The sequence below is a fragment of the Bombus bifarius genome, unplaced genomic scaffold, assembly GCF_011952205.1.
Source record: "Bombus bifarius isolate JDL3187 unplaced genomic scaffold, Bbif_JDL3187 scf7180000008289, whole genome shotgun sequence".
NCBI classification, from domain to species: domain Eukaryota; kingdom Metazoa; phylum Arthropoda; class Insecta; order Hymenoptera; family Apidae; genus Bombus; species Bombus bifarius.
Window position 1 is genome coordinate 54,823 of NW_022884572.1, and position 27,838 is coordinate 82,660.

Here is a 27,838-nt window from a genome sequence, read left to right on the forward strand (position 1 = left end):
AGAATCATCGTACAGGTTATCCCAATCTCGATTGACATCTCATTAATCTGATCGACGTTACATTTTCTACCTACACTTTTAACTATATATCGATGAAATGTGTTGCCAAAACGACATTTTTAATAACTCCTTTATTTACTTAGTATCAAGGTAAGCTTTCATTCCTTTAAACAGAATCGACGTTACGAATCTTCATATTAATTTTTTAACACGCGCTTCTCAATTCCTATCCGAGAAACTTTTTCTATCAAAATTCCCCACGAGTGGCACGATATCTGGTGCCAAAGAATTGGTCATATCCGACCTATTTATTACTGAGATTAATGTTCGCTTGACCATTATTTCGAAAAATGGCTCCGTTATCATTTTATACTTTTATTGTATGCAGACATACATAACATAATCAGAGAAATAAAATCTCCATAGAATATTGTCTTACCTAACGAATATTATAAAAAGCACTGTAATTTCAATGTTTTATATATTTTTTCGTATCATGCGCATTCCGCGTAATATCGCACTTTCAAATTCTTTATGAAAGCATAAAAATCCGCAGTCTAGTTACATCCTTCAAACAAAATATTTATGCTCCTGTGATGTCCTTCCCACATAGAATAAGCTGGTATCGTTCGGTGAAAGAAGTTTGCGATATACTGTGATTGGCCCACGTCTCAACGCGGATTTTTTCCTTCTCCGAAATGCACATTCCGAAATCACCATGTTGATACGTGATTTTCACACAATCAATTGCCCGCCAAATAATCCCTTTGCACCGGAGGTCGAAATAACCGAAATACCTCACGCCTACGTTCTTCGACGTTTACAATGGAATATCATTCGTCATCGGTCGCTTTTGGTTATGATAATGCTATTTCTGCTAGGAATTGAATATTTGTTGCTTTCTAAATAGAATTTGTATCATATTACCGTAAGTTTGTGTCGTTTATACCATCGAGGTATATTTGTGTTGGTTAATTACATTTTTTTTAAAAGTAGGGTTAGACACGTGTTCACAATTGTTAGAAAGAAGAACCCGATTTAATCTACATCAACTTTCGTAAAATGAAGAACTGACAGCCTGTGTCGGGATATCATCGTTAGATTACAAATGTTTATATAAATTCAAATATTTTTATTAACGTAACTAAAGAAATGAAATTTAGACATAGAAATTTGTTTCATCGTATATATATGTATTACTCGTATATATTACTCGTATTTTATTTTAAATATTTTCTATAATTTGTATGTTATCTATTATTTTGCACATATAGATTAAAATTTTTCATAAACGTACAAACACCTGCAGTCTAGTTACTACTTTTTGAATATCGAATTTTATAACAGTTAACGTTTAGTAATTTTCAATAAAATAACACTGAGAATGAATATATTTCTATATTTATAATATAAAAAGCTATATTTCTATATCTATAATAATTAAGAAGTATTAGAATTAATTCTTGTTTTCGATTCTTTTATTTGATCATGGAAATTGTCATTCTTCTATCCTTTTCTACCTACATATCTTAAATGATCCAAATTATTATTTTCTTGTGTTAGCCATTATATAGGACCAGGAAACTCGGTTAGATCACATATTTTAGACGTTCCACGCAATAATTGCAATAATTCTTCGCTGCACAAAATTCCAGGGAATAATAATCAGAATTTATTTCGCGTATGTACAAAATTCTATTTTACCAAATATAGGAATATAATGTGTTACATATGTATGTTTGGATTTCGTTGTTTGCGGTTCGCGTACATAACTTAATAAATATTTTTCTAATTCGTATTTTAACGTTTCTATGCAATTACATTTATACACGCTAGTAATTATATAGATTCGTTACACGGTATTTGACTTTGAAGATACATATCCTAGAAGAAACAATGAAACACGGGTAATGAATATAATGATCTAACTACTCCGACGAAAAAGAAATAACAACGTCGATTACTGAGAATTATATTTTCTAGATTGTCAGAAAGAGATTGTGACAACAGGATACGCATTCCAACTAAATGACCGCGCATATCTACTTATTTACTTACAATTAAACTAAAGGAGGGAAAAAAATGTCGACGTGAACGATGGAGGATAAAACGCGAAGGTTGCGCAGCAGAAAAGCCTCTTTTCAATCGAATGTAATTATCTTGTCTATCGTATAAAAAAGCATACCGAAGGTACCATGGAACGAGTTTTTCCTGTTTTTTACATTCGAAATACACAGCACCTTGATACACCAAAATTTAAATGCTGCTTTAAATTGATACGAGGGCGTCGGATATCTTAGTTGCAAGGGAAGGTCATAGCGAAATTGCCGATCACAAGCAAATTCTCTCTGATAAACTAGACTGTAATTAACAGGAGAAAGCAACAAATGCGTATTACGTATTTATAAAAATATAGAACTGAAAAATTTTGATCGCCAATATATGAACTATATTAGTATTGTCACGTTGCCATTAAACAAACTGACTGAAATTCGAATCTATCTTATTACGATTATCTTATTTCGTTACGTTTAAAAGGTTTACGAAAATGGTATTATAGTTTGTCTACTGTTTTAAATATCATTGTTCTTTTTAACGCTGTTGTCTATTATCACAATAGCAATTCGAGCATTATTACATCGATAATGTTCATAACACGATATAATATATAAAAACATAGTTGCAAAAAATTATTGTAATTGTCATTCGAAAATTGAAATAAACAAGAGTCGCGTAAATACACAGCTGCTAATTATAAAACTATGGCGAGTTTATTATACGTACAGTATGTCTACTTTAAATGGATGCACCCTATCATTTCTCTAACTATTGAGAAAATATTATTGAACATTATTGAATTCGTTGTGAAATACGTAATAAAGTGACATCAATATTATAATACATAACAAATCGCGTTAATATTCAAATCATTGGAAATAAGAATTTCAAAAATTCACGTATTCCAAACAACTTTTACGTAAAACATTTTTTTCGCTCTTTCGATGGTGTGTATACGTTTAAGTAGGACATACTATACTTATATTAGTTACATGTATCGCTAAACCGGGCTGTGATATTATTCACATAATTCAGATGACCAAAGGACACCCTTTTTTCATAATTATTTCTGATTTGTTTATAATTTACAGCCAATATAGTACATAATATATGTGTTAATATGCATCTGTTCCTTCTCATATTACTTTTTGCTATCCTTTCCTTATTAATTAGTTGCCTTGATCTTACACTGCTGATAGATGTTCGATAGCTCATTAAATTAGTAACAAAAATTGTATTAAATACGATATCACTAGACTGTGAATGTTTATGCAAATACGTATCTCTATAAACACAACTGAAAACATGGAACTTGAAGATTTTTATGACGAGCAGCACTTTATTTTCGGTACTTTGTACGTACAATATCTTTCTGTGTGTTATGTGCATTCTGTACATGTTTGCATCTTGAAACTTCCCATAAATGCATAAACATCCGTAGTTTATCACTGATAAGTATTATTTTACAATGAAGATAGATAACAATAAACAACTAATAATATAACAAATTTTCCCTAATTCGCATTACCAAAAAGTATTGCAGGAAAATAATGATATCTATTCTAATTTATAATCTATTATATCTGTTTATTTAATTCTTTATATAACTTAATCCTAATAATCCGACAAAGAAAGGGAGAAACGCTCCTCAGTAGGAAGGGAATAGTAGAAATTCCTCCAATAGTTTCTAGTACTATATTCATAAATAAGGCGGATTTTCTTAGCGACGAAATGTAATAATCGTCAATTAAACATATATATTATGCTTAATTTAATAAATGTGGCGGAGTTTCATCCTATCGAAACGACGGCGTTGTTGAAACCTGCTTAAAGCAAAAGGATGATAGTTTCTCTTGCCGCAATTCAATTTCATTTCGAAGACAATATCAATCTGCGTACAGTGTTCTAGCTTTCTTTGTAATCGCAGTTGAATCACAAGTTCGATCGTGACAGTGTAAGAGACTCTTGCTCGTAAAAAGTCATGTTAATTTCGACTGTTAGATGAGGAAAATTTGCTCGGAACCGGGTCGCATCTACAGACGCAGCAGGAAGGGAAGAGGAACCAGTCCATGAAGATACCTTTGCAATCGTTGTCGGGGTCGTACGCAAGTAGTCGGTGCCACTTATACTTTTGTTCGCAACCGCAATCACCAGTACAGCGGTTTGTCTGAGTTTTCCTGCAAGAGGAAAGTTTTTGAAGAAAAGTTCCGATTTCACGTAAAGTCGCGTATGAAAGCACACTTACGAACAAACTTCTTGGTGAATGGCCTGCTCGAAATGCTGTGTGTTCACAATGGCACGAATTTTGCCAGCGCTGTTGCTGGCCCAATAAGGAGTTACAATTTCCACCTTCGATTCGCATGCATCGACTCTGAAAAATATTCAGTTGTTTAATACTTAATGTTACCACGTTTTTATTTGTCGTGGTAATTTTCTTTTCTATCTACAACTATAGTATTAGTGTTGTTTTCGTGCTAATATTTCTCATTTGTCCTGTAATTGTAAACAATAGAAAAATGTTACGTAAATATAAATTGTTTGGAGCTTTATTAAAAAGTTATAAGAAAAATGCAAACTATAGAGAGACAATCACATAATTACTCGTTGTTGATACACAATTTTAAAATATCCTCTGTTCCCGCCAATGGATACAAGAATGTAGATGGTAAAAAATGTAATTTACCAGTCGACAGTGAGTCAACATTAATTCTTGGATAAACTTTTTCATGTTCCAAGTTGTACATCCGAAAAGGTGCAGTGGTATAAGCAAGCTATAAATCTTTTCCTTTTGTCGTGTTCTGTTATAATTTTATAACGAAGCTTAAAACGACCTATTTTGTATAATATTTATTTCTTGCTTATACACATAGGATATATTGATAAATTTTGGCCAGAAAAGAAGTGGAACTTCCTATAAGTAAAAAACTGCATCGATAGAAGGAAAAAGAAATCAATTCGAATTATTATCTTATGGAATAGTGATATCTTGTCATTAGCGATTTTTAGTGGACCTATAAACTCAAGCTCTCGAAGAAAGTACCTGCCACTGTCATTTCGATTCTTTCCAGGAGATTGTCGGGGATTTCTGGTCTTTCTGATATTAGCAAAAAATGAGTCACCATCAGCCTCCATTTCCGGATCCAGTTCGTCGCGAAAACTAGGTCCACCATCGGGGATATCATGTTTTGTAGCTTCTCTACTTTTTCGTCTCCTACGTGTCCGATGACTGGGCTCTCTTGTCGGAGAACCGTATCCTGAACTCATTTCGAAGTCACCGTACATTCTCTTCATTAACGCCTTATTTTCGTCAATAAAACGTTCTATCCGTTCTCTAAAAAGTATTTTATCGTTTTAAATTTCATTATCTTATGAACACCTATGAAAAATTCTCAATGCGAGAAATATGTTGCATGAAACGAAACGTAATTGTATAGGAAATCTAATATAATTCTTCGTAACAAAGTTCAGGGTGTGGGAAAACTAGTTGTAAACTAGATCCATGAATATTATTACTTTTAATTGAAGCATTGAAAGCATGACATGAAATGGACGGAGATACATCTTTTTTGAATCTGTGTTTATAGCGATCATTTATTCCAATAAGCTGTATTAATTGTATAAACATGTAAGAACTCGATTTGTCTGCATCAAACACAGATAACATAACGAAATCAACTGTTGCGCTGGATATTTTGTGATCACATTTATTGTAGACAACGAATCAGCTTGTTGAGTCGAAGTTAGTCCACTTTTACTCTAGCCAACTCTCATACCACGTTGAGTGCACTCGTTCTCGTCAACTATAAAAACGGAACTCCAAGAACTCTTTGAGAAAATAAACGACTATTACCACGCATGGAAACTAAAAATCAACATAAGTAAATGCGAAACCATACTGTTTAGACCCAAGTCAAGTGAAATCGGCCCAATAGAAAGAGAACACTGCAAAAAATTTCAGATAAGAGAAAAAACAGACAAAGGGGCCCTCATACCACACAAAAATTGCGTAAAATACTTAGGGGTAAACATAGATTACAAATTAAACTACAAGCAGCACACCGAAATTCAACTTACCAAGGCCAATAAAGCATTCTGGAAAATGAAAAAACTATTCCACTCCAAACATCTCGACAGCAAAGTAAAAATCCTATGCTACCAAGCACTAATCAGACCGATCATAACCTACGGCTGCCCAATCTGGTACAACATATCAGCCTCCCAAATGGAAAAAATTCGCATATTCGAAAGAAAATGCATCAGGGCTTGCTTGAGCACTTACAGATCCGAACACAGCGGATTCAAAAAATACGTAAAAAACAAAATAACCGCATAGACTGTCACATCCTAAAGCTAATACGAAACCACTTCGCGCAAGCGGCAAAGATAAAAGAAAATAGTTTAATCTTCAGCTGCTTATTTCCAAATGACACATATTACAAAAACACTCTGACAACAGGCTACATCCCGCCGGAAGCTTTCCCATACCTTGACGGAAAAAACTACCTACAAGACCAAAATAACATCCCGATAATTTATCATATAAAGAGAAAAATAGGGACCCAAACTATACTTTACGAGGAAAACCTAGACGGTCAGACCGCAGACACTAGATGGAGATACAACATGGCCCTCCCCCTGAAAGACACCAAAGACAAACATAGAAAAAATTCAAAAAAATATTGGTGGATACTGAACCCATAATAAAATAAGAAAGAAAATCTATTAAACCGATAAAAATCAATTCTGCCCCCGCACAACACAGGTGCAAACATTGTAATCTTCGCAATCCTCCTTCTTTTAAAAGAAACTTATTTATTTAACATCCCCCTCCCCCCCCCCCTCATCCCCCCCCAATTCCACATCACCCAAAAACATACTACCGAAGCGTCCTGTTTTTGCGACCCAGTTTCCAGGACAATAAAAACAAGTAAAAACAAAATCACATAGAAGCTCCGCTCCTCCAGCGGCTTAAACCAAAAGATATATTCAACACGAAAAATGTAAAGCGTCGACACATATTACAGCATGGCTACGTAGTACCGTTGCGTATCAGTACCTTTGCCTAAGATACCATTATATAAATTCACCGTTTATTGTGAACACTATAATGTATTTATAATTGTATATTGGGTTTTAATAAACAGTTTAAAAAAAAGAAAAAAAAAGCACTCGTTCTCGTCCGATCACGAAAGTTAAGCAACGTAGGGCACGGATAGTACTTAGATGGGTGACCGCTTGGGAACTCCGTGTGGTATTGGCTTTTTTTTTGGAGGGGGGGGGGGTGTATCGCTCACACCGGTTCCCGGGCCCCTTTCGATCGCAGCCAGGACGGTCATCGTGGAGGTTTTAGTCGGTTGGAGTCCGGCACTACCACGCCGCTTTTCCCCAGAAGCGGCCTGGTGTCCGTGCGGATTTCCTCCACGTTAATAAAAAAAAAAAAGTCCACTTTTGCTCTCAATGCTTCAATTATAGTACGACTCATTGTCAGCCAAACTTTTTCTTTCAGTTTTGAAGTGGCTTCTACAAAAATTTTAATTTTTCTACAGAAAAATCGATAATTAGTAAACGAAGTTGTTTTTGAAGATTCGAAGATATCTGTAAAATGCCTTGCTTCTACTATTTCTAATTGTATTGCTAATAATGTTATATGTAATATTATGAACTAATTACGTTAAATACTATTTTTGCAGTATCACGTTAAATGTTACTACGAAATATTGAATATTATATGCGATGACATATGATATTGCAAACGAGTATGAATCTTCTTTTATTTTACATCCAACTCTAACTACGTCGTTTATGTCATAACAAATACCTATTAGTTACATGCTAAATACGTGGCAGGTAATATAATAAGATAATAACGTAAACGTAAAATATTACTACGTTGTTGTTACAGGTATTACATTGGATATGTGTTTCCGGCAGTTGGACAGAACAGCTGATGATATTTTTTAATACACGGTACACCACGTACCAAATCTCCCCTCAATTCGACTCCCAGAGCAACGGAAAGTGCGGTCCAAAGAATCTATAACAAAAATATAATGTGTCTTAAATTCGCAATATTTTATTCTATAAGTTGTTGTCAACTACATAAACATCGCAAATCTCGTTATTCGTTGCTACAAATATGAGAAAATGGTCAATTATTTCTTGTATACAGTTCTCGAGTTTCCATGTTCTACATCTATTATAACTTAAAGTATATTAATTTTTCCATTTCTAAAAAACATCACGCAAGTACAAACCTCTATTGCACAACTAAACAGGCGCGGCTAGTTCGAAGATTATTTAATGTCGATTAAACTTATGTTGTATATTTACTTAATAATTACAGTAAATAGGTATACGGCTCGAGAAAGATTGTTCTAAAAAGTTGGAGCAGTATAATATTAGTCGATATAATAGAAGATGCAATTTCAATATGAACGTAATGACTCGTACGTTACGTGATACGATGCGATTTACTTCGTCGCGAAAGATTTCCAAATAAAATATAGAAAATACTGCGATAGAATATATAAAGTTCTTGTAGTTCTCAAAACAGAAATTCAAGATACGAGCGGAGAAATACTAAATAGTTAGGATATAAACGAGTGACGGAGATATGCGCATAAAATGATCGACATCAAACAACCACGCCTCGTGTGAGTCTAGGGCGTGTTTGACCATTTCGATCGTTGTACACGCTCGCATTGTAGACACGAGCCAAACGAACCACCCTTTGGTCGTTTCTATTTCTATTCAATCAAGGTTCGTATCAAAGAAATGTGAAACGACGTCTTCAATCAGAGAATATTTGCTAACACCTGCGCAATAACGATACGAGGTACGACATGTACATATTTTGTAAATTGTATAGTATGTGGCCTACGCGTCTTCGTACTACATGCTTTGTAGAATAAGGATGGTAAAGATATACGGAAAATACACTTCGGTAATGTCATGGAAACACCTACGATCAACCGCAAGGACGTCTTCATTGAGGAAACAATTGTCTCGGCGCGACAAATGTTGACTTGAAATAAAATAATCGAAATGTGCATACGAAGATCGCAGGACGAAGATACAGGATCTGATCAAATAAAAGCGGACACTATGCGATTCCTTGTGAATATAGTATGGTATCTGAATGTGGTAAAAGTGAAATTTAATATTTAATAATATCTAACTTTATATCTATATCGCTGCACAACGTTTAACTTATATAAAATCAAAATTCTCATTTACTTCTGTGCATTTTGGTGTATTTTGGAGTTTATCCATAGTCCACACAAATAAACTTATATATGAAAATCGATATATGAAAAAAACATTTTAAACTATATTTAAGTTAATTGAACATACAAATATACACACACATACTATATCATTCATAAATACCCGGACATTTTGACCGATATGTAGTAATAATATTTGAATACTTTTAAAAGATATTGATGTGTACACTATCGTACACTGTACATTGATGTGTGCACATACGGTATATACATCGTGTTCCAAAACAATACCAAAAATTGTATCATTCTACTCTATGAATAGAATTAAAGGAACAGTGTTATTACATAGAAACTGAAGTTGTGAAAATAGCTATATATCAGCGATGTTTATCAGATCTGTATATTCTAACTATGTCTACGCTTTAAACTCATTGAAAGCTTCTATTTTCGTCTTACATTCAAAGGGAAGATATGTGTAGTTGTAACATTTGGGCTTAAAAATTTTGTTCTCTGTTTATGAAGAAATCTGAGAAAAAAAGAATAGCAGCTAGTTACTTATACTTCCGTTTAAAAGGATGAGAACATTTGTTTAGTATGATGAAAATGGTACTTGAAGTGCATCGTGACGAGTAAAGAATGTATCCGATGAAAGTCATTTCAAGCCTTCAAAAGTAATAGAGAATTTTTTAAAGGCAATATAAAAATGATACAAAACTAATAATTCGCTAATAATTGGATTGAATATATTTTGTAGTGAATACTAAATTACGAATTGCTTCAACATCGATATATCCTCGATTTGAATTATTTAACTATTTTAAGTATTGTAAATTTTACATAAACGCGCGTACATTCACGATCAACGCCACGAATGATTATAATTATAGAATTGCTGATTTGTACCGGAAATCGGGTCCGTTAATGATTATCGTCCTACACTCACTCACTCACTACTACACTCCGTTGAAGAATCAGTAGGCGTCATTCAGTGACTCGAGTCAGTCTGGAACGTTGTGTGTATGAGGAAAGTATGAGCAACGTGATACATTGCCCGCCAGAAATGAATCACGCCGTGTTTCTACGTCAGTGAATTGCAATCTCTCACACGAATTGAATTAAAAAATTAAGTTACATGTGATAAGCAAACAGATAAAATGACACTTATGGTACATATTGATTTATAGCTCTATTATTTCACTGTACTCGTCTTGCAATTTTTTAATGCGTTAGATTAATAGTTAAGTGGTATGTAGATGGTAATTCTGAATATGAAAGTACTTTAATATGAGTTAAGAAATCGAAAAGAAAAAGTCGTATAAGCTCGTAGAGGTATTAGGATATTAAATTCAATTAAATTCTAATGATCTGTTCTTATCGGGACAATACGATAGCACATTCTTAAATTTCTATAATCTTTTGTGATAAATTATTTTCATATAAATATAATTTATTTTATATCTACGATATTCACAAAACTTACTAGTTTTAAATTACCATTTTGTACTGTATACGATTTTGATATGAGTAAATGAAACATATGCTAAGCTCGACTTTCTGTCTAAGGAAGAAATATAACATCTATGCGTATGCTTTAATTATTGGATTATAAAATAATTTAGTCTACTATACTGAAGAAAATTATATGGCATAGAGATCTGTAATTGCTGAAAGGAGGAAATAAACGTAAAAGTGATTTGATAAAAAAAAAATGAAAAAATATTTTTAGATCTCTGTGCCATCTAATATTTTCTTGCTCATATATAATAGATTTTAAATTGTTTGTATGTATTTCGAATCTTATTTGTACGAAACAATATATGAAATAGAAATCTGCGTAAAGAAAATAATTATTTATTACATTTGTTAGTACCAAATAAATGTTTCCCACTAATAACACTTTACAAAAGAAGCCAATTTTTATGCTTACATATTAATATTCTGTTTTCTGTATTCAAAATGCAACGCAAGCAACGAAATAAAATAAATTCGACAGAATGAAAATATTGTCAAAGCGAAACTTTCTCCATTAATTTTATTTGTTTACTTGTGTGTTTAATATACATGCAATTTATGAATACTCTGTGTGTGTGTGTGTGTGTCGCAGGGAATATAAAATATTAAAATGTAATAATATTAAATACAATTAGTTGAAAAAAGACAGAAAATGAATTTTGTATACTTCTGAATGATTTAATAAGCTCCAAGATTTTGCAATATAAATTTATTGGCAATAACTATGCGAGTTAATGATAAAAAGGTTGGTTTCATTTAACGTGAGATTATATGTATAATATATAATGCAAATTTTTATTCCTATTAGCTTGTAACATAATATGAAAAATGCAATTTTTATTAACATTATATTACAAAAGTGCTTTAAATCATTTATTTATCTTAATGAACATGTAATCATGATGAAATCTGAAGATCACATGTCGGTTGCGTAAGGACAGTTATAAAACTGAATGACTTACTCAATTTAAGTAAGATATGTTGATTTTATGGCATACTATAATAAAACATTTATTTATTTAATGTACCATCAGTCTCTTGAAAAATTTCCAAACATTGCCAATGTTTAGAAAATTCTCTCATATAACGTTGTTTTATTCATGTAGCTGGGTTTTTTACAAACATTAAGTATAAAATTTAAATATTTATATTTTATATTTGTTCATCACGATACTCTTTGCTCTACGCCAACCTCATGATTCCACTAACAAACCAACAATATCTCTAAATAATAATAAAAATAAGCAAAAATACCTACTACATAATCATATATACATTTTAATCATATATACATTTCACATGTTCATATGTACACGTATTTATACATACAATGTTGAACATAATTATAAATTTACCACTTTTTTGAACTATTCATTATTCCGTAGGAATGTACGAAATTAATGAGGGATGAATGTTGTATTAAATTCAATTTTATATTATTTACGTAAATAATGAATTAGAATGTCTAGTAAAAAATGCTGTTCATTATTTACACAAAAATTACTTGTGAAACGACAAATGAATTTGTATTGTTCACTTATAGAAAACAATGCCATTTTTAAGTAATTGCAATAAAATAGTTCATAAAGTTTATAAGTTACTACTTAATAACGGATAATCTGTTAAAAAGTTTTCGTTTTCGTATTGCTAATAAACTTTAGTTTCTCTTTTTAGTACGATTGTAACTTGTGTAGTTTTTGAAGGTATATTTGAGAGGTCTGAACTGCCTGTCTATTCTACTTAGAAAAGCGGAGCAGTTAAATAAAGGCTTGAAATGGACAGTTGCCAGTCACATCTCGTAATGTGGATAAATATTGACAATACGCTATTGTCAACCGACTAACGACTAAATGAATAAGATTTGCGCTAATTCAACATTTGAGTTAGTCGATTTTACTATTCGGCTCAATCTCACTGCTCGCTTTCTACATCGAAAAATACCATATTTTAAATTGTAATGCAGAAACATTTTCACACTTTCGTCGCCTTTAAACAATTCTATCATTTGACTAAACGATCTCTAGCAATTTTTATTAATTACGTAGCAAATTTTGTTGCGTGTTAAAAGGAACAAAGGAACAGCAGCGAAGAGAAAAGCAACATAATTCCAACGTGAAAAAAGACACTACATATTTGCAGTGTTAGTAGAAATTTCTTGCTTTGCGTTGGCGTGAACAAACACATAGACTGTCACGTAAATACTTGGGTATAGTACATATAAACATACCGCTGCGAATATATCGCCGCGAAATATTCGTCGTTGTCATAGATATGTGTACTTCGCATTAGCCCGAAGGCTGCTGTAAGGTTTCGACAGCATCATAGATCCTATGATCAATTTATAAGGCACTTAAAATTTAGGAAAAAGGTAAGACAAAGAATTCCGGTTAGTCATACTATAAGGAATGTACAAAATGAATATTATTATTTAACGCATTAAATTATATCTGTGTGAAACATCGTTTGCTTAAAAGTTTACTTTAAAGCATCGAAATACATATTTATACCTAGATAGTCTTTCATATATTTTTAGTCTACGTATAAAAAATATGCATATAATAAATTAGTTTATTGTACCGCTTACGAATGTTTGAAAAACGTATAAGATGACCAATACGCGGAGAAACTTCGCCATCACGTCTGGTAAGTCTTTTTCTATAAAAAAAAATATTTTATACAATAAATATGAATCGATTCAACTTCATTATCGAGATAAGGCGATATACATCGAAGTATTAATGTAGACAAATTTAAATATTTTTGGTACGATGGTACAAATAAGAAGAAATCCCCACGCTTCAACACATCAAATATACTCAAGAGTACCACAGTCGTACGCAGTAACGTATTTTCACGTACAGATTTTCCGCAAATGTGCGATATATATTAGCAGACATTCGTTTCATCGGATCTCATTTCTTTAAGGACTATCTCACAGGAGTATCTCAAACAGATCTTCTGCAACATTGGTTATCCTTGTGCTTAGATAGCGCGTCATTAGAAATACAACATCGTTTATGGACGAGCACGATGATCCACCTGACTGTGTTACCAGAGACGTAACACTATTGCTCAATGAGACTTTTGCTGATCGATAGATTGGAAGAGTCAGATAGAGATAGACTGTGACACGACCTCCACATTAATTTGACTTATCCTCCTCAGATTCTTCTCTTTGGAGCTACGAAGTCGAGAACATGTCTAATCGAAAAGCTTGATACACGCAAACAGTTAAGAGAAAAGATCGATGAAGCTATTAACGTTAACCACCTGACACTCAATGGACATGGTTGATAAAAGCACATCTACTTGTTGTACAGAGACACACGAGCTTATTTTAAACAATATGTGCAGATATCACTGCAATGTTGTACCGTCAACGAGTAATTTCAAATGAATAAATAATAAATGCGAGTTGTCAATCTTAATATAGGTTCATCGGTACTAATTATAATATTTCGTCATTCGAATGAAGACATTTATATTGGACAAGTGATGAAGCAAATACTAGAAACACGTTCTAAGTTTAATCGCATTAGTTTTGAGTCGATTGAACGATTTCTGTCATTAACACAAATCGGTAGCTATTCGTATTTCGAAATGCTGCCGGTCACTAATTTCAATTTCGCTTGCTACTTCGTAAGTCAGGAATACTTCAATATGACAAACTCGATGATAATTTTACTTTATATAAATCGCATACTAAAAGATAACGCAAAATTGCACAATTCGAGTAGCTGATTTGGTTTCTTTTTATTTTACAGTTTTTCTTTTACAATTTTACAGTTACTATAAATGTGAATAGCCGTTCAAAGACGGGACAACAAATTACGCGGCTTTAAATAAAATAAATAATAATAATAAATTACACACATCTTACTGCTATATTATTTAATGGATAATATAATAGCTACGTCTATTCTATATATCTATATATCTATCTATAATATTGTACCTATATACACAAAAAATTTGTATAAGTAACAAATTCGTAACTAAGGTCGCGCAATTAAATTATAGTCCCGCTTTCGCTAAAAAAAGGAAGAAAACATTTAAGTAGATACAAGCTAGCAGAACCGTATGTAAAAAAGCATTTATTAATGATTAAAAGTAGACCTGAACAATATTTATGTCAGTCATAGTTGCAAACAAGGAACTTAATTTCGGTGTTAAATTTATCTTCAATAACTACATATCTCACTCATGAACCGCATATCTGAGCTAAATCCGTCAATTTACTTTTATGAAGTGGAATACCTTAATTACGGCGACTGACAAAAACAGCCCGCACGAAGTCGTAAAGTCGTAAAACGACGCAAGAATCACGTGGAACTGTGGAATGAGCGTGGAAGGTTAAACATATTTCTTTTTAACTTTCAGTGATCAGACCGAGGACATCGACCAGAACGCTTCCGAACTGTAATACGAGCTGCGAGTCGTTACAGCGTTACATCGTTATATCGCTACGTTTCACAATCGATGATCACGAATCGATTTTAACACGTTTATGCGAAGCAAAAAAACAAAATAAAGAAAGAAGAAAAGAGACATCGTATTGACATTTATTGCGTGTTATTACGATTAATTATATATCACGAGATTCGAGTATAATAAACGATCAACTTGTAATTGAGCATTATCTTCTCTTAATCTTCTAAATACTGGATGCATTACAGAATTGCTCCACGTACTATGTAGGCTAAATGTTAGTACCTCTGCAAGGCCAAAGCGTAATAGCGGACAGCATAACAGAGAAGCATAAACTTGGCGTAAAGGACGATTGTATTAGCTTATACTTCGTTATAAATAATAAGATTGATTATAGAGAATAATATGAAGGAAAAACTGGTCAAAATGTCATTGTAATAATTTATGGAAACTAGTAAAAGGATGACTTTGTACACTGCAGTGACTTTGTATTCAATCATATTTCATATAATTCCATATTTCATATGTCATATAAACCGTATTCGGTTAACAAGGAGTGGAGTAACAACGATTTTGCAATTACTACGTTCATTACTTTAAGTAAAAGAGACTACTGTTTGAAAATGGCTGAAGATTAATGTTTGTTACAGATAAAAAGCTATTAACTACTAACAGAGCGCGGTTAACGTGGATATAGAGAAATATTTGTATCTTCCGTCATATAAGAGTCATGCTCGATTTTAATTTCGAATAGACTGGAAAAACCGGATTGCCAGCTCGACATTTTTTCCCAATATCCAACAATGGAGATCTGAGATTTATCATTAGATTGTTCCGTTCTATCTCTATACGGCAGATATTTGTTGGAGAATCGTTGCCTAGAAAATTTCATTCGCGCACGTAATAATCATTTTTATTAATAATTCCTAATTATCTGAAAACAAAATTTGTTTTCTTCTTATGTCATACACTATTAACTATTCTTAAGTAAGATTAATGTAAGTCGTCTTTTCAGATCGCAATTATATAGATGAGATAGTATATATCTTTACATAATTAGAAATTTTTAAATAAAATGTTCAATTCTCGATAAAACTATTAAATAATACAACAAGCATTTAATGACGCCTTAGGATGTAACATTAAATTTAGAAATTGGAAAGCTTGTAAATTCAAATTTCATCTACTGCGTGTTGTGTAGTAGTGTTATCTTAGTAATAGTATTGATTTTATCTAGTAGTCTAAAGTAATTTCATATTGATTTCGTATATAAAAGTTTCAAGCAATTTCACAAGAAGAATAAATTTATCCAAAGGCATGGTAATAGATAACGGAAAATTACCGTTTGTCTTTCGCAAGTAAATATGTAATGATAAATTGGTTTGTCGATTTAAACAAATTAACAAGAAACGGAACGTCGGGTCAAGGGGTTACTGTTTCAATGCCAGTACATCGATTGACCTTAAAGTTGGTATTGCACCAGGGAATTCTTTGCACGGTGCGCAATTTTGCAGAAATGTACGACCACACAACTAAGAGGAAATACGTGCAAAACAGCTGGGCAGGTGTAAGCGAAGTACATGCACTCGACCGATCGTACATTTGCGAGATTCTAGGGAAGATATTTGGGGTCATGGGTGCTTCCAAGAAAATGTCACGCCAGTGATATAGACTTTGAATGTTCCTGTAGCCACGGCCGCGTTCGATCACCTTTCAAACGATCCTCGAACACAAGTCACGGTTTTTCAAGTACGAGTCTTGGACTGCGACGTTCTCAAGGAACAAATTGTACAAAGAACTGCCAGCAGAGATCATGGTAAACATTTCTGAATTAATAAACTGCAAACGCTTTGTCGTTATTTAATAAATCCATCGTCTTCCTGACGGAACGATCTTTTCATCGTAAAGAACGATTTTGAGTTTTAATTATGGATAATCCATTGTTTGAATCGTTTCGTCTAGGTGTAATTAAAAGTTTAAGTTACTTTTGAAACGTTTCGAGTAATAGTTAGTGAACTGCTGACGAGCCAGATATTTGGAATTTATGAAAAGCGCGTTAGTCACGAAGGTTGAGACAAACGTGCGACCTAATTCTGAGATCGCGATTATCTAACAAATTTGTTGAAAGTTGTGTCTAAGCTTGACGAAATCTACTTATATATTCCATACTCGTAATTCGTGCGTGAACAGCTCAGTATACTTTCTACTCACAACGAATTCTTCCGCTCAACAGCCTATGAGTCACACCATACCATTGTCACTCGGCATTCGTAAGAATCGCATGAACGAAATGATATTAAAACAGTCGGCGTCTCGTAACGTTTAATGATTATACGTTGTAATTTATAATTATATTTTATACGATTTCAACTTAAACAAAGCTATTTATCTGTACAAAAAGATATAATTATTGTAAATATATTCTTAATCATATAAAGAGTAATTAAATACCAAATAATCAAAGAACAATAAAGAAGACGTTTGAATAATCAGTAAAAACTGAAAACCAACTACATCATCGTTATATTTGTGACAAATACTTTTAGAAAAAGTTGAAAGCAACTGTATACTGTAGTAAGAAAAATGCAAACACGCTTTGTCCTATAAAATTTTGGAAATCAAAATACAAATGAGAATTAAACAATACACGAAAGACGCTGCCTTGTTATTCCTTCACGAAATAATATCATTTTCATCATTAACAGGCTTCAGGTGTCGAGTCATTTGTGCTCCGCGCTTATACATATTTCAGTCACATATTTTGGTTTCTACAAAAATAATGATTCGTGTTTTATGCTTTGTACTTGAACAATTACATGAAGAATTAGTTTTTTATTCAATTTGGTCTGACGAAGGAAATTTTAAGCTATCCTGGATCAAAAGAACAAAATAATGGGTGATTGAGAAAATCAAACGCGTTTCGTCCAGTACTTATTACTAATAATCTTATAGATAATTGTAAAATAAAAATTAGATAATTAAAAACATTAGTAGTATCACATTTAAAGATGTATTCAGTAAGTAATCAGTAAGTTCTAATCAGTAAGTAATCAATCGTTCATCAGTCAATGCTTGTAAAGAATCATACGGTCAAATAGTATTATATAATTCAGCTTACTTTACGATGAATTTTTGACCCTTTATAGTTCTTTATTAAAGCACTTTCGGATATGAATTTAGTTGAACTCGTTTCATCCATAATATTTGGTACTATATCAACTTGGTGTCAATCCTTTTCAAACTGAATGATTGTATTGTAATTCGTAAGTTGGACAAATTACTCTATAGATTATATTGTAACATATCAAGCTACATAAACACATACACGTAACACACATTATCAAAAAATTTGCAGTGAAAAAGAACATGCAGTGTTATGTAAAAGAACACAAGATGACCTGAATTTTTTATAAGGGAAAGATATTTTAAAGTAACGCTACGTTTATCTCTCTTTTAGTCGCTACACATTCTCTGTTCATATTAACTTGAAATACTTTTTTGATAAATTGCTACGAATACTTTAAACACAATGAACTTCATACACAATTAAATAGTATGACATAATGTACGAATTACATTTCGACGATATACTTCGTATTTTTACGACTGTTTCGATTCAGATTTTCGCTTAACCTTAATTTATCTTTTATCGAAACCTACGTGTATGCAGTTCGTGCATTCGAAATTAAAGTATATCATGTTTCAAAGCTCCGTCTAAAGCTGTAAAATGACATTGTTTCATTAACCGAGGAAAGTTCACGGGGAATTTTAAAGAGCACTTACAAAAACAAAATTAAAGAGGAGAAAGCCAAATTACACACGACCTCATTAGCGTCATGTCTGTAACGCCGGAAATTTTTTGTAAGAAACTTTTACAGGTGTCAGTAACAAGACGTCATTCAAGTCATCGTAACATATAATATTGTAAATAATTCAACAGAGATCATATAAATATTTTGAAAGATTAATTATCGAATGTCCTTATACTTGTTCTACTTGGCAACAGAGTTGCTAAGTGAAGGTCTCTCATTCTCCAGAGACGTTTTTAAAGCGTTGCATGCAAAATGATTATATGCCATGATGTTGTTTTCAAACTTACCGGTATCTGTACAAATGTACCATTGTTTAGTTGAGGATACGAATACAATGGCACTACGGGGACCGAACCATTCTTTAAAAAGATTGGACCTTGAATGGGTGTGACGTGAGCGTCCCTTGGTATCTCTGGGTCTTTGTCGTCGTAGTAATCGTCGAAGTCGTCATCATAGTCTAAAACAGCGTGAATCGAAGTTTTTGTACCAGGTCCACTTTCACCGTTAACTCTCGTATACCTTTAACAAAATAAACAAAAATTGAACAACAAAATACTTGGCACTTTTATCGGATTATAATTATAAATTACGATATAAGAAGTAAATTTGATGTGCAATTTTAACACATTAGCGGGTTCGACGAACCTTTCAGAGATTCTTATGATATATATATATATATATATATATATATATATATATATATATATATATATATATATATATATGTGTGTGTGTGTGTGTGTGTATGAAAAAATATTACGTAAGCGAGAAAAGTTATTGAGTTGTATACGAAATAAAATATAAGAAAATGTAAAAGTATGAAAAGAAGCGTGAAAATTACAAAAGAATGCAAGCTTAATGCCGGTAAAAAAGATTAAAAGGATAGCAGGAATGCGTACTTTCCGCGTTTACCGAGTTGAAAAAAGGGACTATAAATGACGTCCTTTTACGATAATTGTTATTAAGTTTGACAAAAAATTGTGCTCCATATTTAATAATACATATCTGGAGGATGAACGCAGGATGAAAGAAGCTATATCGTATGTACGGATCGATGACATAATTGACCGGACGAGGGAACGACAGTGACGGGCGAGCACACGAGTCAGATATTCGTCAGAAATTCATTAGGAATGCATGGCAAGCAACAAGAGAGCATTCAGCTGATCGTTACATAAATAATTACGAGAGCAATTAAGGTTGCTATACGAAATGCTTTCGCTGGTTCGGCAACAAACGATGCTTTAAAACGAAAATATTGGTGTACTCCGCTACATAGCACATTGAGTTTAATTACACGTATTGCCATCTAATTAATTGACGGAAAAATATGAAATTCAAAAGAACGGAATTATACGTCACCGTGTAATATAATCGATTTAATTAATTTTCTTTTAATTATGATTCTCTTAACGTACACCGAAATTTCTACATTTTCGTTAAATTAAAATTCCATCAACTGGCGACCGCGTGTTCACACCACTTTTTCCCCTTTTTGTTTCGAAATTTAAGAAATCGTTGACCACATACACTCACACCGACAACGGAGAGTGTAGATAATAACTTAATAACGGTAAAGTTAAACGAAAAATCACCAAATACGAGAGATTACAATTAAATCGATTAAACGAAATGTATATAATAAAATATGAATCCTGCGAAGTTACCCATTAGGTCTATCAGGATAGCTCTCCTGTTCTGGCATTCTCGATGTTCGAAAATTATCCTGATCCCTCTCTACCGAAACTCGTTGCTGTTGTTGTGACAGCGACGGAGGAGGTCTCATTTGTTGCTGCTGTTGCCGTGGTTGCGTTCTTCGAAAATCTTGATTGTAATTCGCATATCGACTGTCCTGTGTCGATGAAAAAGACGAATCTTCGACGAACGTGTTTGTATTTCTTTGTCGGTTAACGGTCGACTGACGTTGTCTTTGTTGTTGTTGCTGTTGCTGCTGCTGCTGATAAGCAGCGGGCGGTATATACGGTTCGTTTTGGAAAGGTTCTTGGTCATTAAAATTTGAAGCGGGCGCAGGCGGAAGTACGGCATTCAAACGAAGGTTGTTCACTGTCGACTGTCCTCCGTTTTGTCCACCGTAGAAAAATGGAGTAGGCGTCGCCGACTGATACGGCAAGGTAAAGTTGACCAGTGACATTTTTACTTTTATTCTTCAAACAAACAAAGAAACTCTCTCAATCGTTTTGAAACAATCTTCCAGCTCTTATTTAATTCGACAGTTTGTTCGGACTCTTTTTATTTCTGTAACATGTTACCGAAACTGAAAACGCGATTTAAAGTCGAATACGTATATTATTGTTACTTTTTAACAGCTGATGTACGAACACTATAATAGGTATTCATTTATATAGAGTGAGCCATATTTCTATAATACTACGATACTAAAATATTAAACGTTAAAAGTAATGCACAAATGTGCAGAATTTTCGATAATAAAATTATATAATATTTGCAGAAAATCAAATTCGAGAAAGAAGTGTACAAAAATATGATTAAAGTTTCAAGGTCAAAATAATAAAATTATTTATTCAAATGTATATTCAATATATCTCAACTTACCGTAGAATCAGGACGACACTTTAGAAGGAAATACAAAGTCACGTCCTTCGATTGTGAATTTTCAGTTTTACACTTTCAGCTTTGATGATCGTGATTTTGATCGTGTACAAAATCACGTCTCATTACCATAAACTTCATGATCAACCAGGAACGAAGAATTTCGTGATTACTGTTCAAGATCTCAAATGAACTGTACGTTAAATATTTCAGCGATCGATTTCATCGAAATTCAGCTATAATCTTTCCTTAAAAGTGTTATATCACCTTCGAAAAATTCCTTTAAACACGCTTCAATTTCACTGACATTTTTAACGCTATCCTACGTTTTACGAAATCAGACAACATAGTCGATACTTGAAATATAGGTTGATCATTCGCAACTTGAAATGTTAAAATTTTTCTAGATAACGCGATTAAGATTATTCGGCGAAGATTAATGGCTTCTTCCTTCCTCTTTTTTCTCACGTGATGCTTGTGTTGCCGCGAGATCGACCTGAAATGACAAAGAAATATCAATATTTGGCGAATGTATCGCTCACCGAAGCGTGAACCATTATCAAGCGTAAGTCCACAATTTTACATGCAGGGAATAAATAAATGTATTGTGTAACATTTCATTGAAAATACCACTGGTAAACGTACACCGGTGATTTCTACCTTTAAATTGTTTAAGGAAAATATAAAGCATAATGGTGAAAAATTGTTTCAAGCGTAAGAAAGATTGAAATACAGGATGATCATTAGCGAAGGACAAGAAAACGGAATGGTCATGGAAATCAAGCTGGATGGAAAAATATAACAATTTCGTAACAGAATGTCGTATAGTACCATAATAATTTGATTTTTTATGAAAAATATTATGAATGTCAATTATGGAAATATGTAGGTTAACGATACAAAGAATTACTTATTTGCCTTGCTCACGATGCTTTATTAGACATGCCACTTTAACGACAGTGACAAAATTATGCTATAACAAAAGCTATAAAAATTATATTTTTCGAACAACTTTTTAGAATTCACTCAAAGAAATCGGTTGCATACAAATATGTGTATTTTGCACGTATTACAAAGTCGTCTTTAATTAATTAATATCAATAATATTCTTTCATTGCGTGTGTTAATAATTTGTAAAGAATTAGTAAAGAAAGAGGAATATTTATATATTGATAGAAAATATGCAAGATAGAAATAAAATGATACCTAATAATAGCGATTATTAATGTTTTCTTAGTTGTTACTATACGACAAAGAAATTTAATATACAGGGTGGTTGGTAACTGGTGGTACAAGCGGAAAGAGGGTGATTCTACGCGAAAAAAGAAGTCGAAAATATAGAATAAAATTTTTTTTTTTTTTTAATTTTTCCATCGAGACAACGATCTACAGTGAGATCCGTAATAATGTACCGTACGCGTACCGAGCAAAAATTCAAAATTGATTTTCTCAAAAACAAAGCCTCAAACGAAAAATTTTTATTCTACATTTTCGACTTCTTTTTTCGCGTAGAATCGCCCTCTTTCCGCTTGTACCACCAGTTACTAACCACCCTGTATATACATATAATATAATATATTATAATTAATATTTAATATATAGTATAAACAGGATATATACTGTTTTCAATAGATATTTTATTACATATAATATTTTATAGATATTACACAATATAATATAATATAATAATATAATATAATGGGTATTTTAATATATCCAAATTTTTAATATATCATAATCATAATTTTCAAATATCGACGTATCACGATCTTAAATTAGCATATACCGCGGTAGAAACAACTCAAAGTACTCAAATTACCTGAGGTGAGACCTATCTAATGAATAGGTTACGCACCGTTACTCATAATACGACAAGTCTCAAAAGACAATGTAGTCATGGATATTGAGTACAAACCGCGTGCCTTTCTAATTGGCTTGCAATTGACGACATTGTGTTTTGAAGTATCTAGACTTTTAATAATTTAGACTATTTCTTCGAAGGAAATAGCGTTGCTACAAACGTCATTGCGTGAAGCATTTGAGAAATTTGAGTAATTACAAGTTTAATTCCAAACTGTAAATTTCGTAGAGAATACACAAACATACGCGATCTTTTATCCCGTTAATCCAAATATAGAGTAGAATTAAAATATTATTTTAATCGATAATCAATTATACGTAAATTATGGCATGGTAAGTACACAGATGCTGATCCAAGATAATGTCAGTGTTAGTACCTCTATATATCTTAATAACATTATATATTAAATATAACTTTAGCGAAATATAAAATAGAAATAATATATCATTGGAATAAAAATAATCGCTAATGACCATAGTAGCTGATGCGACTTTAAGTAAAATAAATAATTGTATAGCGATGATACTTGTCGAGAAGTAACGTGATGAGACAAATGATATTTATGACGTACAATTAGCAGTATCAATTTATAAAACCTCAATGTCCTAATCTGATAATAATATGTCATATCACGACGTTGGAATTACGTCAGTACACCTATCCATAATAACAAGTCACTTTCATTCCCTTCCATTAATCACGATTTATGGTTCAATGGACAAGAGAGTGAGTCTACGCGAAAACAAGTCGAAATAAGTCGAAAATGTGGGATACGATTTTCTTATGAAACGCTTCGTCCTTGAGAAAATTGAGTTTGAGAATTTGTTAAGTGTGTACATGTACGTAAATTTGGTTAATATCCAACTCCATGTATAATGTGTAAATAATCAATAGATAGAAAATAAATCACATTTTTTCTTTCAAGATCTCGTTTACGAATAAATGAAGTTTGATCGTGTCTAGATAAGAATTAAATCTCTTAGTCTCTTCTTTTCTAATTCCATTTTCTCAAAAATGGAGTTTCGAGCAAATATCTGGTCGCCCACTTCTGCGTGATATACATATTGAATATATATATTAAACAGTACCGAGAAAATTTATTTCAAGGTAATCGAACGAGTTTCGTGTAATATGGTTAAAAATATGAATATGAATAGGAAATATGTTGTAAATGTAAGATTTTTAATGTTGACATAGTGCACGCGTAAAGTAATAAGAAAAGAGTTACTACAAACCATTACTTAGTAGCGATAAAGAAAATATGTCAATTTTTGATTGAAAATTTCATAAGGGAAACATTAATTATCGAACAATAAAAGAATGCCATAAAAATTAATTTATTAGTATAATATTTCTATCAGGAACTTCAAGTGCATTCACTTTAATTGACTTACTTGACATTTACTTTACTTTCGCGTTGCATGAAATAATGTCATAAAAATTAATTGATATATATATATATAATATTTATATTCGGAACTTCAAGTGTATTTACTTTAATCGACTTGCTTGACATTTACTTTACTTTCGCGTTATATTTACTTGATCCCATACGCAACATCAGTCGCTTTATTTTATTATACGAGACATAAAACTATACTTCGTAAGCAGGATCGTAGTATTTTAAGCTAGGCTATCCAAGTTCATGGAAACTTAAAAACACGTTCACCTATTTGCTTCTGAAAATATCTCGACAATTTGTTTTTAACATTCGGAGAACTACGATTGTATCCTTGATTCTAAGACCCTCCTTATTCTACTTGAACAGACATTCGCTAAAATTATGTCATTGAACGATATCATTGCAAATAAAAATTTCCTGCCAACGTTTTTTCTCGCAATAAGTTTTACATAAATCTGATTTCGCTTTACTTATACTTTTTCATTTGAATTGTTTAACGCGTTCTATCTTATAAACTGTGTTTTTTTTTATAAACATGTGTACTTACATACATATGTTACACCTTTCCAGTAATGTACCCAGTAATGTCTAAATAATGATAACGATTATATGTATATATTAACTTGTTTACTATAATAATATACGTAAATAAAATATAAATTATAAGTTATGCTATATTTATAGTTCACTCAGGAAACGTATGTTTATTGCACTTCGTGATATCTATATATAATAAAATGAATTATTTACGAATACATAAATGTTCATATATTATATATTTATATGCACGGTATATAAAAAAGATAAATTTCATTTATATAAGGTAATACAATTTTTTACATCATATTTCATTCATTTATGGAAAGCATCTTAACATTAAAATAACCACATTATACGTTATAATGTAAGGCATATATATATTACACATATTAGCACAAAATTAAAAATTTACATTTACTGTACAATTAAATATATTATTTACCAGATATATATGTATTCGCTAAAGTTATATAACACGTTCTTACAACAAAAAAAAGAAAAGAAAAGAAAAATGGCTAAAGACAAAACGTTAAAGCGCGTGTTCATAATTTACAAATGTTGCTAACGATGAATTAAAAGAGTAATCGAGGCAAGTAGTAGATGCCATAAACGCACGAACGATAAATCTGAAATGTACTTTCAAAGCACGTGTTTTATTTGAAATAATCTTAACTAGCCGTGAAAATGAATAAAATGCGATGATAACATTTGTATATCCGTTTAAAAATATATATGTATACTTCAAATGACAGTCAGTGTCGTCTAATATCTTTATGAAAGAAAATTATGCGAACGCGTCGGCGTATGCGTGGCCACGCAATTGTTCATACGAGAATGGGATTCGCGCGCGTGTACCACGTGTCTTCCGAAGATGCCTGTGAGATGCGAAAGCGATAATGACTCCGTTGATTTACCGGGGAACCGATAAAATTCGACCATAGTCGAACAAGTTTGACCGTCCGTCACTTTCGCTCATCGAATCGCTTTCTTCGAAATCGAGTATGTAAACTGTGCTTTCACCTAAAAATAAATCGTGCTCCCACTGTCCGGTTTGTTAAAACGGATAGCTTTGCTTTCCTTTTCGTTCTTATACACTTATTAAATTCAACCTATCAATTTCATTATCGTTTTCAAGGTACTATTCTCTTTTATTGTGTTAGCGATTAATTAAATAAAAGACACTAGTATGGTACATCCTCTGTTAATGATAGTTTCCGATGTGATTACAAAAATGCTAGTTTTTTCGAGGCGGAATGCTTTTGGGCTGTTGCTAATCTGAAATATTCGATGATTCAAGGGTATACGAGTTAGTCTGGAACGTGGATTAGAACCTGTTCACGATGTCTGTAAATATTTCTCGTTAACTTGCTTCGTATTAGAAACGAGGGGTTCGCAGGATAAACGTATAAGATACGTATGATAAAATTTGTAATTCGTGAGAACAGTGAGTGAAATTGAACTTTAACTCTTTGTTTCTTTCTGTTGAACTTAAAGTTGAACAGAAACATATGTATGCTCCTACATGTTGAGATGCAGTACCTTGACATACGTGGCCGTAGAGACATAAAAGTGCGTGAGAAATTTTTCTAAATAAACAGAAATATCGAGCATCGCTTCGAGTATGTCTCGTTTTCACATCGAGCACCTGGAATACCGCTACATTATGAGGTTAATTCGACGCTAAAAATTATGTTTACCCAACATATCGATTATCTTATTCGGCACTGTCGAAGAAGCTTTTTAATCGTAAGTGGCACATCGACATCACCGAGATACATTGTTACGAAAAATTCGACGATCAACTTACCGGATTCAGTGATGCGTTTTAGATTCTCGTGGAGCTCGACAAACTTAAAACGGAAACACGGCCAACACGTATCGAAACAAAAATCTCATCCGTTGCTTTCACTTTTGGTAATCGATCGATTTTCGGGCGAAAAGCAGGAGCTGAAAGCGAACGAGAGAGAAACGAAAAACGGAAGTACGTGACACGGTAAAACGCGATTGATTAACCGGTGGAATCGGGTAGGAAGAAATCCGTGGAAATGCATTCGCAGAGGACGAAACACGTGCTTGCTCGTGCGCGAAACACGAGCAGCTCGTCGAAATCGCCGAGAGGCGTGCGTGACACCGCGCGAAACGCTACGTTGGCGAGCGACAACTGAAAGAGAAGCGTTTTAACTTTAACCAACTCTACAGAGAATGGGGATAAAGAGAGGTGTCCCTCGATCATGAAGAGTAGCGCGGCCTGTAAGTTCTCTCTCACTTTCCGTTCCTTGATGTCCCTCTCTTCTGTCTCGTTGCTCCCTACCTTCGATTTCGATCGTTGCTTCACCTTCTCGCAGGAAGATCGTTTAATAGAGCATCTGTTTGTTTTCTTTCTCATCGTTTTCTATAAATTCGTCGATGTTCAAAAACGATTACTTTC

The 27,838-nt window shown here is 32.7% G+C and overlaps 1 protein-coding gene across 1 annotated transcript; it reads right to left on the reverse strand.

Moving 5' to 3' along the window:
- Positions 1-1,649: 1,649 nt before the first annotated feature.
- LOC117212382 (protein spaetzle 3) lies at positions 1,650-27,823 on the reverse strand. The gene is made up of 8 exons (XM_033457181.1): positions 27,218-27,823; positions 21,611-22,103; positions 20,704-21,201; positions 19,324-19,555; positions 7,968-8,092; positions 5,099-5,389; positions 4,304-4,429; positions 1,650-4,235 (listed from the first exon to the last, which is right to left on the reverse strand). Exons 3-8 carry the CDS (start codon positions 21,186-21,188, stop codon positions 4,043-4,045), a joined length of 1,452 nt encoding a protein of 483 aa, XP_033313072.1. The 5' UTR covers positions 21,189-21,201; positions 21,611-22,103; positions 27,218-27,823; the 3' UTR covers positions 1,650-4,042.
- Positions 27,824-27,838: the final 15 nt, after the last annotated feature.